We start from the raw sequence: 17,783 nt of genomic DNA, 5'->3' as shown, positions 1-17,783 counted from the left end.
TCTGAATTTATGATAAATAAAAAAAAAAAAGCTGAAATTTAAGAGATAAAGTGAAAAAAGCGGAAATCCGCTAAAAAGCGGAAAAATCTCATCCCTCTAAACTGGTAAAAATTTCATTAGTGATATTAAATTTTACCATTTTTACATAAATACCTTTTTACTTAAAAATGCACCTTTAAATGTTTATTTCTAAAAATTTAAAGTATGAAAACTTAAACAAAAAGATCTATTACGTTGTTTATTACTTATATATTTTTTAATTTACCTTTTTTTGAAGAAAATTTTTACATTGTCCTTTAACTTGCCTTTAATTATTTTGATAATGAGCGACAACTACTTAGTGAAATAAACACTTAAAATAGTAAAAGAGGGTTAATTAAAAATTGAGGATCCCACTTAGTTATTATATAATATACATTTTGATAAATTTTAATGGTGAGTGCCTTATCCAAACTAAATACACACTTTTCTGTGAGGAAAAAGTCTGTCTTATTTTAATCCTGGGGGGAACTCTGGTAGTACCATATTTACTAAGCACTAGAGCTGCACAACAGGCTATTGTCAAAAGTCAGTGAAGCATGCCTTGAGAATGAACTGAAGACATGGTCCTCTGAAGAGAGGATGACTCCCCAGCCTAGGTAGCAAGATGACCTGATCATGTAGTAGAGCATTTAACAGTAGAACAGCTTAAAGGAGACTAATATTATGCACCCCCTGTTCCGTTGCAGGCTAAATAAAGTGGTCACACACACTCAACTGCTGCCTGTTGGAAAAGTGTCTTACATTTATCATGATTTTGAAGCTAGATTAGATAGCAAATTTTATGGGAAACTTTGCCAGGTAGTATGATAACTGATTATTTTCCTTTAATCCTGAACAGCACAATTAAAAAAAACTGCCATTAATATTTCAGCTACATAAGATACAGGATCTCTAAGGAAAAAATATTTCTTGCTCAATAACCTTAATCCTAGGCTCATACAAATTCTTCTCACCAACTGCAAAAAATACATAAACATTGCAACCTTTTAAATGAACGAGGTAGCGAGATAAACTTTTAAGTACCTTCCTAGATTGTTGGACAAATGTTTTTGAATAGCTTACACCATCACATATTTATGAACCTAGGGTTAAGGTAAGTTCTTATGATAAAACTCTACTTAAGAATAACAAAAAACGAAACAGATGGGAAAAATTTAAGTTTTTATTATTGGCAAAATTTTTACATTTGAATTCGAACTAAAACTCAAAGAGTTAAATATCACAATACAGTAACCAACTTCATGTTATTAAAATTTAAAAACTTATTAAATGTTAGAAGATTCCAATCAAGCTGCTTTCAGAAATGCTTTTCAAAGAATGCCTTATATCATAACATAAGGAAACAGTCTTAGTTCACATGAAGAAAAAAAAATTAGAGGGCCTAAGCTATCACAATATAAACACAATTTTAAAAAAGAATACAGAAGCAGAATTATAAGCTTTAAGCAAATTCATAAATATAAGTATCAAACACGTAGTTTAAGCCAATCAAACAAATATAAAATTAATTTTTTCAGACTGTCAGTGAATTCACTTAAATAACAAAACCGTTGACTTATATATATTTACGTATATACATAACAGCAGTCAGTCTTTAATGTCAGCTCGTATAATTTTCAAGAGAAAAAAAAATTCAATTCTGCCCAGCAGATGGCGGCTCCATTTTAGAGATTCATTTGATACAATTATAAAACAGTTCATTTAAGGAATGATGTGAGCTGTACAACAGGCAAAGGCTAGACTCTAATCTGAAATCACATTTTAAAAACCTTTTTATATGAAAACTAATTATTAAAATGAAAATCCTCCATTGGGTGCAGCATTGGGACCACTAAACTCATAAGCACCGGTTTCATCTACTTCTGGTTTAATATCTTCATCTTCTTCCTCCTGAAAACAAAAATATTCAACTCAATAAAAACTATTCAAACATTTAGACAACAGTTTGTTTCACTCAATATATGGGTGAGCCTGAATAGCGAACAAAACTTTTAACCAAAAAAAAAATATTTTTTTTAAATTATATAATTCACATTTTTTTTTTTCGACAAATTTTATTGAAAATCTAAAACAAAAAAATATTAAGATTCCTAAAAATGAGGAAAATAAAATCTTGAAATTTTTATTTAAAAATAAAAGTATAATAGACCAGTTCCAAAGTAACTAAATACAAAAATAATTATTAGATGGCTAGAAATGATTTTAAAAATTGTGATTTGAGTCCAATGTGGACAGCTGGAATTAAGGGATCACAAAGGGAAAAAGTCTTTAACTAAATAGACTAGAGTTTCTCTTCAAACTGAATGTAAATGCACCAAAAATCAAGTCAGAAAATCAAAGGGATTCGATATTTGTTTATATCAATTTTCACGTCTGAAATTATTAAACTAAAGAAGATTTCTATGTATTTTTTTACGTTGAATTAAAGGGAAGAAAACCAAGCTTATAGAAGTAATAGTTTAAAAATAATGAGTTTCAAGCATTGAAAATACAACTGTTTACTAACTTGTGACACGAATAATAACTGACTAATACGAAGTGATTTAAAGAAAAAAAATTTTGAATTAAAAATTCTTTAAGATATTAATTTAGACAAAAAATGCAACCATTGACCCATTTTAAAAAAAAAAAAAAAAAAAAATCTTTTTCTATTGTTTCAATATTTAGACAAGTAAATTAGTGTCTGGAATTCGTTGGTTTCAAAAACATGTTATGATAAATTTTAAAAATTTATGTCAGCTTTTGGAGTTCTCTGAAAACAGTAAGTCTCATTAGGAACTTCAGAGGACACCATACCGAGGAAAAAAAATTTCCTCGCAAATTCTCTTCTTCCTTCATTACTAATTCAAAATTTAAAGTGCAGAAAAAGTGAGTTCAGACAAACCTAGAGTAAGCCATGAAGTTCCAAATACTGAAAAGAAAATTTTAAAGTATAAAAACAAAAACAAATTATGAGAAGACAATTTAGGATTTCGGAACGGTAAAGTTCTCTTCTAATAATTTCTATGCATTTTAATATTTTAAAGTATTTTTTTCAGAAACTGAAACTTTATGACTTACTCTAAGTATGTCTGGATTTACTTTTTCTTTCTTTTTAAAATTAGTAACGAAGGATAAAGAGAATGTGACGAAAATTTTCTTCCACGCTATGGCAATAAAATGGCTGTATGTTAAAAGAAACATTTTCTTACCTATATATGTGTTTAAGCTATTCCCACAGTGTCCCAAAGAGTGCAAACGAAATTCTTTAATATATTTTTCATTTAACAATTTTAATTTAATTTTTTTCTGACAATTTTAGAATTTAATATGTTTATTGAAAAGTTTGATTAAAGAGCATGTGTCAGCAAAACCATGGAATCATTAGCCCTATGTGCTATTTCATGCATACCCTTACTCAATGTACTTAATGTTACAACAAAACAAATCAACATAATTGAAAGAAAAAAAAATGTATTTAATTTAAATCTCGCGTGGATTTTAGGCCACCCATTTATGACTACATAATGAAGTTTCAAAGTTTTACCTCTCCTGTAAAGTAAGAGTCTATGATCGTAAATGCTGATTTATACACTTCTGGGTTCTCATGGTGTTGTAAATTTTCAATCCTGTCCAATCCACCACATTGTTCAATAAAGCAGCAGACACTTTCTGTTGCACCTACTTTGGTAGCAGCCTGTTTAAAAAGAAAAATGTTTAGAAATTTTTTAAAGTATTTATTTAAAATATACTAAAAATGTGAATATATTGTAAAAACTTATTGGCAAGTATAGGTAATAAAATTTTTACAAAGCAGACTAGATATAATATTCTAAAAAAGGGAATAAAATTAATCCTCAAAAAAGACTTTTACGAAGTTCAAAATAGTACGTAGAATATTTTTAAATCTATTTTCTGATATTAAGATGGAATTGATAAAATTTTTTTAAAAAAAATTATTCATAAATTAGGATATGATATTAAAACACTAGAACTCTTCTGATCAAATGCCTCACAATGATTATACTAGCGTAACAGCAAAACTATTCTAATGATTTGAAAGAGGGGGAAAAAACACAGCGACCATACATGATACAGAAACAATATAACTGAATTTTGTAAACTTTTACCAAAGATTCATCAATCCTTAAGTTTACATGTTTCAAAAGATTTCAGATTTTATTTCTTTATACAAACTGGGACTCAAAATTCTAATACCCAATTAAAATAAGAAAATGTGATAATAATCACGATTTAAATTTCTTAAATTAGTGGAGTAATAGCTTATTTTCCCCAATCAATAGAGAAAAATCAAACAGAACTTAAAATGTCTTTTTAGAAATTCATGCAAAAAAACATTGATTCAGATACTAAATGCTCAGTAGATACTAAATAGTTAGTTTAATGAATCATTCTTAATAATTAATTTTTGAATAATTGATCTTACATGAAATCAAACATACATCAAGATTACTGAAAAAATATTTCAAAAGAGAGTCACATAAATAGAAGAAAGCAGAAAAAAGAAATCAAAATTTTTAAAATACATTTTCAATAATTGAAAAAATACCAGAAATTTCAGGTGGAAAAAGAAAATTTATCCTAAGAATATTATCAATATCTTAATAACAAATGCTGATGCGTAAATTCTTCATAAATTGTGTAAATGCTCATCTAAATGTGTGATTTTCATTCCTTTGAATAAGAATAGCTATATCAATCGCGTGAATATGGACATCACAGTGTGGTTTTAAAGACTCAATTAAGAATCACACTTACGTAAGTATAAAAAATTTAGAATAACTTATCTTTTATAAAACAGGAAGAAGCAATATTAAACAAAAAGAGTCACTCCTGATTTCAGTAACAACTTTTGGGGACGGAGCGATTAGCATTGCAGCCAAATAATATTTTCAAAAAAAAATAAACATAAGTACTGTCTTTCAATTCGCCACTTTGATAATTCACTGTTTATAAGAATTGTCATATAAAATTTGCTTACAAAATTATAGACTATTAGATAAGTGTTTACTTTTTATTAAAAGAGTAGGACCCATAAAACCACAAATCAAGTAAAATAAACATTCAAAAGAACTTGTAATAGCTACAAACTTAGTGATTTTAGAACTAATAAATCTTCCCCTTATTAAAACAAATTAATAAATAAGAGACAAAATTTTTCAAAGATACAAAGCTCTGTGGTCATACCACACAGAAATCTTAATTAGTCAATGATCCTGTAGAACATTAGCACAACGATCAGATTGCGATACTGACCTATAAACAAAACCCCACCTCAACAAAATTAGCAGAGTGGTAATATGATAAACAATAAATTGAAATATTTTTTTTAACCTTAATCTGGACAGGCACAAACAAACGCAAAAAAATCTTGTCTCCAGATTATTTTGATAAGACAAAAAAAATTCCTTGTCAAAATGAGGTTTTAAGAACTTTTCTTCCAACACTTTTGTGCTATCTCATTATGATAATCCAAACCATCACAATTTAAATAATCATTCACTGTTTAAATTGTTTTAAGTTAGGATTGCAATATTTATTTTACATAAAATAACTAATCACAATGCTTAAAACTTAATTTTTCATTTTAAACAATGCATTTGAGAACTTTAAATTAAAAACACAGATTTGTAACAGACACTTGTTTTGTTGTTGGTACTGAAAACGAAAATAAGTAAAGAATTAAAATAAACTAAATATTTCATACATTTAGAATATTAGCTATGGCATCCAAAGCTACAGTTAGAATTTTTGAATCCTTAACAGCAAGAAGGTTACAAACAGGTGGGATGACACCAGCTCTGACCAAAAATATAATCTGTTCTATTGTACCACCTGATGTGAAATTACAAACAGCCCAGATGGCTTCCTTTTGGCTTTTATAATCACCCTAAAAAGTAAGAAAAGAATAAAACCTTTAAAACATTATTGAAAGGTAAATAAATTAACATTATAAAGCGAACATTTAACAATATAATGGTAAGAAATTAAAGCTGTAATAAGATTTGTAAAATGCATTAATACACATCAGCGTTGTGCATAGAGACGAAAGGGGAACATCGCCGTAACTAGTCAATAGGGGCAACCTAAGGGCGTAATAAAACACTGTAAAGCCTTTAAATCTGTTACCAGACTATTAATATATTTGTATAAGACTGTTACTATATTTGTTGTATCAGAAATTTCTCATTTGATAAATACTTTGCTCGAGCAGTTATTTATGAAATATAAAATACAATTTTCTAACCAATTAATCAAATCAAGTTTTATGTAATTAAATATTTATTTTCTTCAAATCTAAAATATCTTACATTGATAATATACATTGATAAATACATTGAAAATATCTTACATTGACATAATTTTGATAATTTTAAGCAACTAGGTACCATAAAATAAGACTAAAATACGGATTTAAACTATTATGAATATTAAATGTTCCAATCAACGTTTTCAGTTGAAATTTGAAAAAAAAAATTTTTTTTTTGGGGGGGGGGGCACCTTTCTCAAAGATTACATTATTGCACTTTACAGGAATTTCGCCTAGTACACCTACACATCTCTGCAAACTACTGATGCACATTATTGGGTGTAATGTTTGCTTTGTAAATATTCGCATTGCATTCACAGTGCGGGCAGCCAAATTATTAATTTCAAAAAAAGCCCTTTTTAAGCATTTCAAAAAAAATATAATTAGGCAGAGTTGGAAAGTTTTTGACAATTAACTGTTTTATCTTGTTTTAACCGTCATATGAAAAAAAAAAGAAAAAAAAAAACCTTTTGGCATTGTTTTTGACAACTGTCAAAAATCATGCAAAACTGACTTTTTCATATGCTACAGACTGACAATACGTCGAAATATATTGGGATTGAGTTAATTGTGAAAACGTTGAATAGAACAATGTTAACGGTGTCTTTCAGCATAATTCGAAGCGAAAATCAACATAGTAAAAGAAAAATCTCATTTTGAAAAAGGGAAAATTAAGCACTATTAAAACACAAAAGGAAAAAAGCACCTTTAAGGGGTTTTAAAAAACGAAAATAAGCACATTTAAGAACTTTTTAAAATGCTACGCACCCTGATTCAATAGCAATGTAAAAGTATAAGAGTAGCATATTGAGCTGATACAAATTTTAATTTATTTTTTAATGTAACTTTATGAAATGATCAAAGAACAAAACTAAAATTTTATTCCCAAGAACTACAAAAGTTGTAAATTAAAAGACTATAAAAAATATTTCCAACAAAATGATTGCAGGCGTCAATAACGGCACTGACTAAAGTCACTTGCTAGCAGCAGTTATTAAAAATAAATAAAAGGAATTTGATATTTATTGCATAAAAATTTAATGTATGTGTTAAACACTGTTTAACAATTTTAATGTCTTTAAGAAAAGACATACGTTGCAAAAATATAAGACTTGAAGTATTGCTTTGTAACAAGGAAGAAATTGCATGGACTGATCCTATAGGAGCAGATTATCTCGAGGAGCAGCTTTTGAGGCGTCATGGGATTAGGCTGAACAGCGACACCTGTCAGCTGAGTTCCCGAAGTGCAACAGTATTCAACAAAAAGTAATGGCAGCGTGGGAGTGAGGAATTCTTTTTCTTTCCCCCTGTTTTTAGAACACTCATTCGAAGTTGATTTTGGGCCTCCTGATATACGTTCGGTGCATCAGGGAGGCGTGCAGTCCTGTTGTAAGAGATTTAAGATGCCGACAACTATTTTTGTGAGAAGATAATCCTTTTTCATCTTTATTTGTGTAAATTTGAATCTACAAGTGATGGCCTGTGTGGCGATATTTTTGTTGATGATATTATAATTAGCAATTTTTTTAATAATTTAGTGAGAATAAACATGGTGAGTTTTAACATTTCAGTATTTGTTTTATCTGTCTCATGTACTTTTTAACTCAAAGCAATCCATTCCTTTTTAGCTATTTATTTTTCTTTCGGGTTAATTACTAGTTTAGGTTTATTGCGACAACGCAATCTTTTTAACATACTTTTGGCCATGTTTCTTAATAAGATGATACGTATCCGTTTACAGGATATTGTAATTCTAGTATTTTGTGATTGTTTATTCTAAATTATTTCTTAATGGTTCATTCTAAATTAATCATTTAATCTTTTGTTTTACTTCTTAAACCCTTTTCCCTAAGCCATTAAGGAACAGCCATTATTAGTATGCATGAAGGGAATTTTTTTAAAATTAATAAATAGGATTTTTTAATTAAAGCTTCAGAATGACATACCTCATTAAGAACATCAATGACAAGACCCATAAGTCCATTATCAATAACAGCTTGGATTTGAGTAGGCGTACCTGCAGTGATATTAGAAACAGTCCAACAGGCTTCCTAAAAATAAATTTAAAAAGCACAGAAAAATTTTAACAATTTTTAATCAACAATCTTTTAACAAAAATTCAAACAGTGCTCTTTTTTTTTTTCACCTTAAGAATTAACATCTATTTTAGTGAGTCCAGAAAAGTTATGTCCATAAAAATTAAACGGCTTAATCCAAAAATTTATTTTATTAAAAATTTTTAAACTGCTTACTGTAATTTTGACTACAATTTTTAGTTGCTTAAGTGATCTTTGTTAAATATAAATATTCGTTTCTCCAATGTTTATTTATTATGATAAATCTATTTTTGAATGAATTCTAATAATTGAAAGCATTGAATTTTCTACAAATATATTACTAACTTTATAAATTAGAGCACTAATGTTAAAATAAATACAGTACAGAACCTGTTATCCGGAAATCAGAAAACCGGAAAACCAAAAAACCGGAACGAAATTCGGTACATTTTCCCACCATTTTTTTAAAAAAATGTTTTTTTTCCTCATAAGATTTTAGGATTTTTCTCTCTTTTTTGAAAGATGTTTACCTTGCCATCATTTTGGAAATAATCATCAGTGTATTACTTCATCGTTTTTTCTTCTTTTCAAGATTATTTCCGAATATTTTTTTTATTTTTAGTTGGGTTAACAATAAAAAAACGGCTTTTTGTAGCTATTCAGAAAACCGGAAAAATCAGTTATCCGGAATAGCGATTGTCCCGATCGTTCCGGATAATCGGTTCCCTACTGTAGTACTACATTTGTCCTCAGCATGCCCAAATACACATGCGGCCCTTCGTTAGTCAACCTGCTGTGCAAGTGGCCCTATACTCAAAAAGGTTGTGCACACCTACATTAGTGAATATTTATCACTAAAAGTTTCCTTAAATTTTTTTTCAAAAAATACGGGTAAATGGGAGATAGCCATAAAATACGATAGTCTTTGTTAAAAAACAGAAGACTTGGTAGGCATAAATATAGTTAAGTACAATTAAAGAGATTGTCACCCACCTTCACAATATTACTTTTGGGATGCCTAAGCAAAAACCTTAAAGTCTGAAGAGCACCAGCACTGATCACTGTTTGAGTTTGCTCATCATCTCCAGTCACAATATTTCCAACTGCTCTGAGTGCTGGTGTGATAATAGAAACTTCCCTCATCTCTAGAAGTTCACAAAGGCGTGGAACGACACCAACGTTGATTACTTCCTGAATCTTCTCGTTGCAGCCATCAGTCAGGTATGAGATAGCCCAGAGAGAGTCTGTGACCACTTCTTGATCTAAATAAATATAATAAAGTTAAACGAGAGATAAAATATCACTACTGTTCGTCAACAAACATTAAAAGATTTGATAATACATAGCTGCCAACTTGTTAAAAACAAAAATAGGAACACAAAGCATAATAAGCCTAATAGAGGTGACACAAAATGAAAATTCTATGTGCCAAGTCCATATCAAAATATCAATTTATAAACCACACGTTTCATACTTAAAATTATTTTAATTAACATTTTTAATAAAATTACTGATGAAGAATCACCTTTGTAGTAAACTTCTCATACGAAAGTCAAGATATTGGATTTTAAAATCAAGAGAATACAAATTGCGACATTTGATGTTAAAAATACGGAAATACAAATTGAGATATTGAAGTCTTAATTCACGTAAATACAAATCACTGTATTTTATTGTAAACAACCTTTTTAGTCACTTTATTGAAAACCATAAAACAGGATTTTTGTTGCTTAACACTAAGAAAAGTATCAAAATGAAAAACCGGGATAACTTGAGAAAAATTAAGAATCAGGAATAAAAAATAAACACTTTTTGCGAATAATTACTAATGTTTTATTAACTGCTTCAGAATTTTAAGAACCTACAGAGATAGCAATCTAATATTTAATAAAATATTACTTGCTACAGTTAATAGTGCAATTTGCTTTAATATTGGCAAAATTTTAACGAAAAAAGATAGATATAAATTCTAAATCAGAAACATACTGGTAATTTAAAATATAACACCTAAGCAAGCAGTTAGAAAACAAATGAGTAAAGCATAAGACAGAATTCATTGCAATTAAAATTTTATTTATAATTAAGATATCATTTAGAATTAAAATCTTACCACTGTGATTTATCAGTTCAGCAAAAGTAGGCAGGACCATTTTGATAGCGTCGAATGGAGGAGGCGGATTTTTATTACGGCAAAGATTAGACAAAGTCCATGTAATATTGCGTCGAAACAGTGGCTAAAATAATAAGAAAATTAGAATTTTTTAAATACATGAATGTCAATATTACATAAAAACGCTCCTATTTCAATCAAAAGTATGCTTACTGAAATGTCTGGTGTCAGTAGTGCTTGGAGTGGAGGTATAATGTTATTTCTAATAACCAAGTCTCTTAATTCAGGACCATCACCTTAAAATATTAAGATTAATTAAATCAACAAACATTCTAACGAAGACTTATTTCAAATCTAAAAAAAAAAAATAAACTCAAACATCTTTTTAATTATAGAAAAGAAAATACTGTAGTTTGTTTTTTTTTTTCAACGGCTGAATTTACCTTATTTTTGAGAGGAGAAAAACAAAAGGGCTAACATTGAATGCATTTGCCATTTTATTAAATAAATTATAATACAATTTTCCTTAAAATAAGCAAAACATTGTAAAAGCAAAAGGTCAAGCCAATGTCGTTCAAATAGCTTAAACCAACTAATGATTTAATTTTTAAAAAAATTTAAAAACTTGTCTCTTTTAAAAGTTAAGTTATTTTAAATTTGTATAAATCGTTGTAGTTTCGAATAGGAATAAAATTTAAAAAATTCTCAAAAATTTTCCACTTTTATGATTAAATACTATAATGGGAATCCACATTTCTTTAAACAAACTTAATTACATAATTTTAAAATGCTTAGATATCAGAGCTTTCCTTTAAAAATATTTATAAAAATAAATTAATATGAGCAAATTAATATTAAATACAATACTATCACCAAATCCATTTTCAGATTACTTTTAAAATTGGTTAAATGTATGTAATGAACAAATTAAAATATAAGTTACAGAAACTTTTTTTTCATTATCATATTAAAGACACATTATGCTTGTTACAATAAAGGCATAAATAGAAATAATGAACTCTTGCAAAAGAGTTCATTACTTTTATTATCGAAAGTTTTAAAGTTGGGGTTTCAATAATCTCTAAATGAAAATAGTAAAATGTGCTTCTCAGCCTTTGTGTTCAGAAGTAAAATTCTGGATAAACTATTAATAAAAATAAATTATTAGAACAAAAATTTGAATCTTGCCATTATTCAAAAAGATTTTAAGAACTGCATTAATATTCATAGAAAATGGGATGTTTTGAACATAAACAAAACAGAAATATTAGGACCAAAACTTAGTTTCATCATTCTATTATTTTCAAGTAATTTAAAAATTATTAATGTAAAATATATAAAATAATGAATAGAGAATGAAATGACCAAAACTTGGCATTGATTTATGAGGGTATCAACACAAATGGAGTACATCAAAAAGTGATCACTCAAACGAGTGATTCTCATTTTGCATGTCAGAATAACATTAGAATTTAAAAAAAACATGGGAAAATCAATTACCATACCTGCCAACATTGGAGAAATAAGATAAAGAGATTTTACTAACACTTTTAGGGATACATCACGCATAATGGGGTATGGTGCATAATCACGTTAAGTCAAAAAGAGAAATTCAAAATTGGAAATATAAGCACTTGACGCTTAGTGAAGTAAAAAGTATGTATAAATCTTAATGTAATGAACATTTTTTTTAAAAATCATTATTTATAATTACTTAAACTATAAACACTCAACATACTGCACAACTGGTAATAGTGATCTGTTGAAGAATAAGATAAGTATTTTTGTCATTAGCGGATTTTTCATAGCCAAATTTTTATTTTCTAATTTCTTCAACAAATACGGAGAAATTTGAGAATATACAGGTAAACAGGAGACAGACATAAAATACAGGAGTCTTCATTAAAAAAAAGGAGACTTCGCAGGCATGAATTCCGCATCAACTTTAATTTAAAAAAAATCCAAACACAGATTTACAATGATATATATTGCGTTAAAAAGTAATCACCCAAAAGCATGATTTAAAATTTCTATGCAGTAATATAAAATTAAAAATTTATTTTATCTAAATGTAGCCAAATCAGAGTAAGAGGCGCAAATACCTATCATTAATAAAATTAATCTTTTGTACAAATCGGAATCTCCAACAAAATTACTACTTGTTAGAAATTTTCTTTTTTGAGTGAACAATCTTTCATAAGTTTATAATATCAGAATTATTTTTAAGATTACCTATTTTATACTTTTGTTTTAACCTCAGTAGTTTCTTAATTCTAGCTTAAGCTATTATGGCATTTTTTCCCTCTAAGGTTGCTTTCTCTCTATGCTTTAAAAAGTTACTTATGAAAACTTAGGAAGGGGAAAAAAAAGAGGGCACTGATACGGTTGATGTCTCGTTAAAGAGATTTTAAAATCTAATTTCCTTTATGCAAGTTTGATATTTTTTTCATGGGCACATGCACATTTCACCAGATCTGATGCAACAATTACATATAATCTGCAAGATATCCCTAATATCTCAGAATATGATTCTTAACACTTTCCACGGAAACAGTCTAGAATTAATTGTAGGATAGCTTACACCTCACTATGTCTAATTTACATAGTTACTGAAACTAATGTTCACATAAGCATGATGCTTATATTATACATATATATAAATAATTTTCATTTGTAATCAATATATTTTGCCACACAAAGCTTTCAAAATAACCATTATATGGAACTTTTCTGTAACAGTACAATATGCTTTGAAAATTTATAATAAAAGTACTTTATGGTCCAATTCCATAACATTTCTAATAAAAAAAATATATATATTTTTTAAATGTAATTTCTAGTTATCTAACATTTAATTTACTAAAAAACCAGCAACTTATTATTAACTCAATTAAAAAATAATTAGAACTATATCATACTTTTTTTGGTTATGGTTTCAAATTTTTTTATAAAGTATTCACTTTCATCTCAGCACTACATGTTAAAGATACGCAATCAGCAACAAACAGAAAAATAAAGCTTAAATTCTTTTAATTCTTTCATGATATTTTTGGAGAATTAGTTCCTATTTTGGAAACAAAGGTTTCAACACAGAATTTAATTTCTTTACATTCAATAAATCTGATAAAACTATGTAATCATGATCATGCACAATATTAATTTGGCACAACTTAGTCCCGAAATAGTAATTACAATTGACCTTCAAAGTTGACAATAGTAACTTACCTGCAATGTTTCCCAAGGCCCATACAGCTTGCTCTGCAACATTAGCATGTGGAGAAGATAACAAACTTGTAAAAATAGGGACTGCTCCTGCCTCAACAACAGTTCTTGTTTGGGCAGAATTGCCAGATGCTATATTCGTTAGCGCCCAACAAGCTTCAAATTGTAGGGGGACACTAAAATAATTAAATCAGACTAAAGGCAAATTCTTAAAATAACAATCTGATGTATTAACTTATACTTTTTAACAATGATATGGTTTAGAGCTACAAACAGCTGTCAAAAACCAATATTGCACTAAAATGTTGGTTGATATGCCAAATGCTAGGTTTAGTTCAAAGGCATATGAGCCAGAAGCAGTTACGTTGCCCAAACAGACAGAAGTACATGTTCACGTAAATCAATTATCTTTATGCATGAAAGTCAATTATTACTTACTTTTTGAACAGGTAAGTACATAAAAAAAATTAATAGAATTAAAGAGTTAATAATTAAAAAAAGAATTAATTTTTTTTCTAATACAAAGTGAATTGCAGATTTCAAAGTGGCTTTTCAATTATCAATCCAGAAAAACAAATTAGATCTTAATAGTTAATTTAATAGTAAAAATACATTCGAATCTACTGATTGACATTTGATTCAATAGACAAATTAGTTTGTTAGCAATTTTTAGCACTTAAGACTATTAATAAAACCATAACTTTGGTAGCCTGCATAGATAACTATTATTCGTTCATAAAGCAACTGATTTTCTTATATTTCAAAAAATTTTTATGCAAAAATATATGTTTAGTAAGACCCCTGTGTCCTGTAAATATAACTTCTTAATAGCTAAAACTAAACTAAGAAATATTTGATAACTGGAACTTTACCATTACATAAACATGTTTTGAAGAAATGTAAATACATGTCCTGTGGGAGAAATTTTTTGAGCTATCTGCGACTAAACTCTCTAGCACTCATATCTTTCAGCAAGATACTTTTAATACTAACAAACAGTTATGTTACTAGTCTAAATCAACAAATATGCCTAATTACAAACAAAAAAAATCTTAATTGAAAATGTAATAATTTTTTATTCTAACATGGTAGATATTCTCAAATGTTGTTGGGGGGAAAACAAACATATTTACTTCTTCGCATTTTGTAAATAATAAATATCATGAAATCCGTAGTAATAATTGACACAAAAATATATAACAAAATCACGTAAATCGAACTCCTCAAAAGTGAGATTCGTTTTGAGATTAGGTTGTTGAATTGAAGGGTTTAGTGGTACCAAGTAGGTTGTTGTGATAAATATTGTATAAAAATATTGGATTTAAACACTATGAAGCAATAACAGCAATCAATAACAAAAACTTCTAAAAGTTGATTTAATTTTAATTAAAAATTGATTTTCATTCATTATCTAAATAAGAGAAAAATATGAGTTTATAAATAATTTAAAAGCATGCTAAAAGAAAATCTTTCTGCATAATTTTTAATAAAAAAAATAAAACACTAAAAAATTATTAATTGACGAACTTGAAAGCTTTTCTCTATAATTTATACTAAAAATGATATTTCCATATCATGGTCTATGGCAGTATAAACGCAAATTCTTGGCAACTTCCGGGTAGAAACCCGCAAGAAACTAAAAAAAAAAATCCCAGAAAGGAACCAATTTGAAAGATATAACTTGTAATAACCTGCAGGCAAAAATATCTACATTAAAGAAAAAATAAAAAACTTTGGCGATTGTAGTTGCTGTGACAGATCACGATACGGAAATATCCCCCTGAAAATTATAAAAAAATAAACATTTAAAGGTGCCACATTTTTTTTTTTTTAAAAAAAAAGGGTTTTATTTAAAAAATTTTAAAACCATTCAAAAAATTTATTAATATACCCTCTTTAAAAAGGAGACACTTTAAAAAATTTAACCACTTAATAACCCTAACAAAGTAAATATTTGCAATAGGAATTAGAATTAAACCTATATACAGATAATTTTTAGGTGTAATTATTTAAACAGTTAATTTTTATTAAAAATGAAAATAAAAAGGCAGTGTTTTTAAAGGATGGACACTGGTTCAATATTAAAAACTTTTATAAAACAGGTTTATAACGATATACATTCTGGATACTAAAGAGAATGGAAAAAGTATAAAAAAAATATCAAACTCAGAAAACTTATGGTTTGAAATATTATTAAAATTAACTTTTTAAAATGTTACTTACTTATCATGACGTAAAAGAAATTGTACAAGTATGGGAACAACTCCTGTAGCAATCATAGCATCTATAGGTGGACAACGCTCCCTGGAAAGTATTTTTCTTGCATTCTGAGCAGCTATCAATTGTTGATGAGCATCCTGACTACAAATGCCTTGAACTATTTCTTCTATAGACATTCCAGCAGTCTATGAAAATAAAATAAATTTTAATAAATTAACAATTAAGTTTGAAATAATATCACAATATTAAAACCAAAATTCTCATATCAAGTTCAAAATCTATTGATATTTACCAAAGCTAATAAGAGATAGTCTTTTTTATATGCACACACATAATGCTTATTTGATAATAGAGATGTAACAAACAGTGATTTGGCTGAATATCAAAATATTCTGTCAAAAAATCTGCCGAATATCGAATATTTGGTGGCTTACTTCATAAAAAATCATTAACACTTTTTGCATATAAATTTAATTATTGAAAAATTATCAAAACTTAGCTTTATTATCCGTAGGATAAAAAATCAATAATCTTGTTATATTTGTAATACAGTAATGTTGTCCTACAGTAACGTAAAAAAAAAAAAAAAAAAAAAAAAAAAAAAAAAAAAAAAAAAAAAAAAAAAAAANAAAAAAAAAAAAAAAAAAAAAAAAAGATTGTAAAACAAAGATCAAAACTAACAACATTCAGTAAAAAATAATGTTAATGTTGTTTAATTCTTTACTATTTAATTTCATTTAATCAAGTTAAAAATAATTAGGTTAGGTAAGTGATAAAAATAAACAGGTAATAATCAAATAAGTACCAAGCTTCCACCAAACGAGGTACCCAGTAAATAAACAGATAAGAAAAATTACAGTTTCTCCCACGATATCTGCTTCGATTATGAAATTAAAATATTAAGAAACTAATTCAAACTTTAAATTAGTATATAATCTGAGTGAGAGTAAAGTAATCAAATAATAAAACTTCATAAACAAGACACCTAGGTAAAAAGTAAATATAGCATAAAAATTGCATGATTCTTCCTAACACCCACCACAGCAATCAAGGGAGAAAAACTATTTTTTGAGTGATGACCTCGATGATCAGCAAGATTTGTGCAGGGTTCATTCTAAGCGGGGTTTACGGGGCGGCCCGCCCTGTATGCCCTTTTGATATAAAATATCCGCCCTATTGCCCTTTACTCCTTTTATCCTGCCCTGATATAATTAAATGCGCCCTGTTGTGTCCCCTCCAAAAAGATACCACTTTCCTGTAAGAAAGGATTTTTTTGTCCTGTCTCTCTTAATTAACTCTTAATTTAAATACGTAACTTTCCTTTATTTAAAAGTATTAAATTTATTTATAGCTGTATGCTTGTACCTCAAAAATATTAAAAAAGGAAATTTATTTGAAGATACAACATGTGTTATTCGCAAATTTTTTCTTTTTCTGAATGATCACAATCCAGCTTTAATTTGGCCGCCCATTTTAAATAGAACTAAATAAATTTATAAATTAAGAAATGGTTTTCTTTCTTTAATAGTAACTCGTTTGTTTGACGATATTTTTCAAATGAGGTGTTTGATTCGACACTATCACAATTACCAAGCCGATCGATAACTCTATGTTGTATTTTCCATATATTTAAATATGACACTTTTATACTGTTACTTAAATTATTTTTTTCTTGTTATTATAGAAATTTGGTCTTTATTTTTGCGCTTATTGCAATTTCGGCTATGATCTATATCACATACCATGATTTGACAACGCATTGTAATATTAGATAGATTAATTTAAATACCAAATTTTTTTCATTTAATATTTTTCAGCTTTT

The 17,783-nt window shown here is 27.7% G+C and overlaps 1 protein-coding gene across 1 annotated transcript; it reads right to left on the bottom strand.

Moving 5' to 3' along the window:
- Positions 1-1,184: 1,184 nt before the first annotated feature.
- On the bottom strand, positions 1,185-16,146 carry LOC107452424 (importin subunit alpha-1; the record flags this gene model as incomplete). Its single annotated transcript, XM_043056840.2, is given in 9 exon segments — positions 1,185-1,932; positions 3,569-3,718; positions 5,750-5,932; positions 8,299-8,403; positions 9,403-9,671; positions 10,520-10,643; positions 10,733-10,815; positions 13,745-13,917; positions 15,965-16,146. Coding segments are annotated over 9 exon segments (1,368 nt in total), but the record flags the coding sequence as incomplete, so codon positions are not given.
- Between the last annotated feature and the right edge of the window lie 1,637 nt (positions 16,147-17,783).

This window comes from Parasteatoda tepidariorum, chromosome 6 (assembly GCF_043381705.1).
Source record: "Parasteatoda tepidariorum isolate YZ-2023 chromosome 6, CAS_Ptep_4.0, whole genome shotgun sequence".
Lineage (NCBI taxonomy): Eukaryota > Metazoa > Arthropoda > Arachnida > Araneae > Theridiidae > Parasteatoda > Parasteatoda tepidariorum.
Note: the sequence above shows the minus strand (reverse complement) of the source record. Positions and strands in the feature narration are given on the sequence as shown.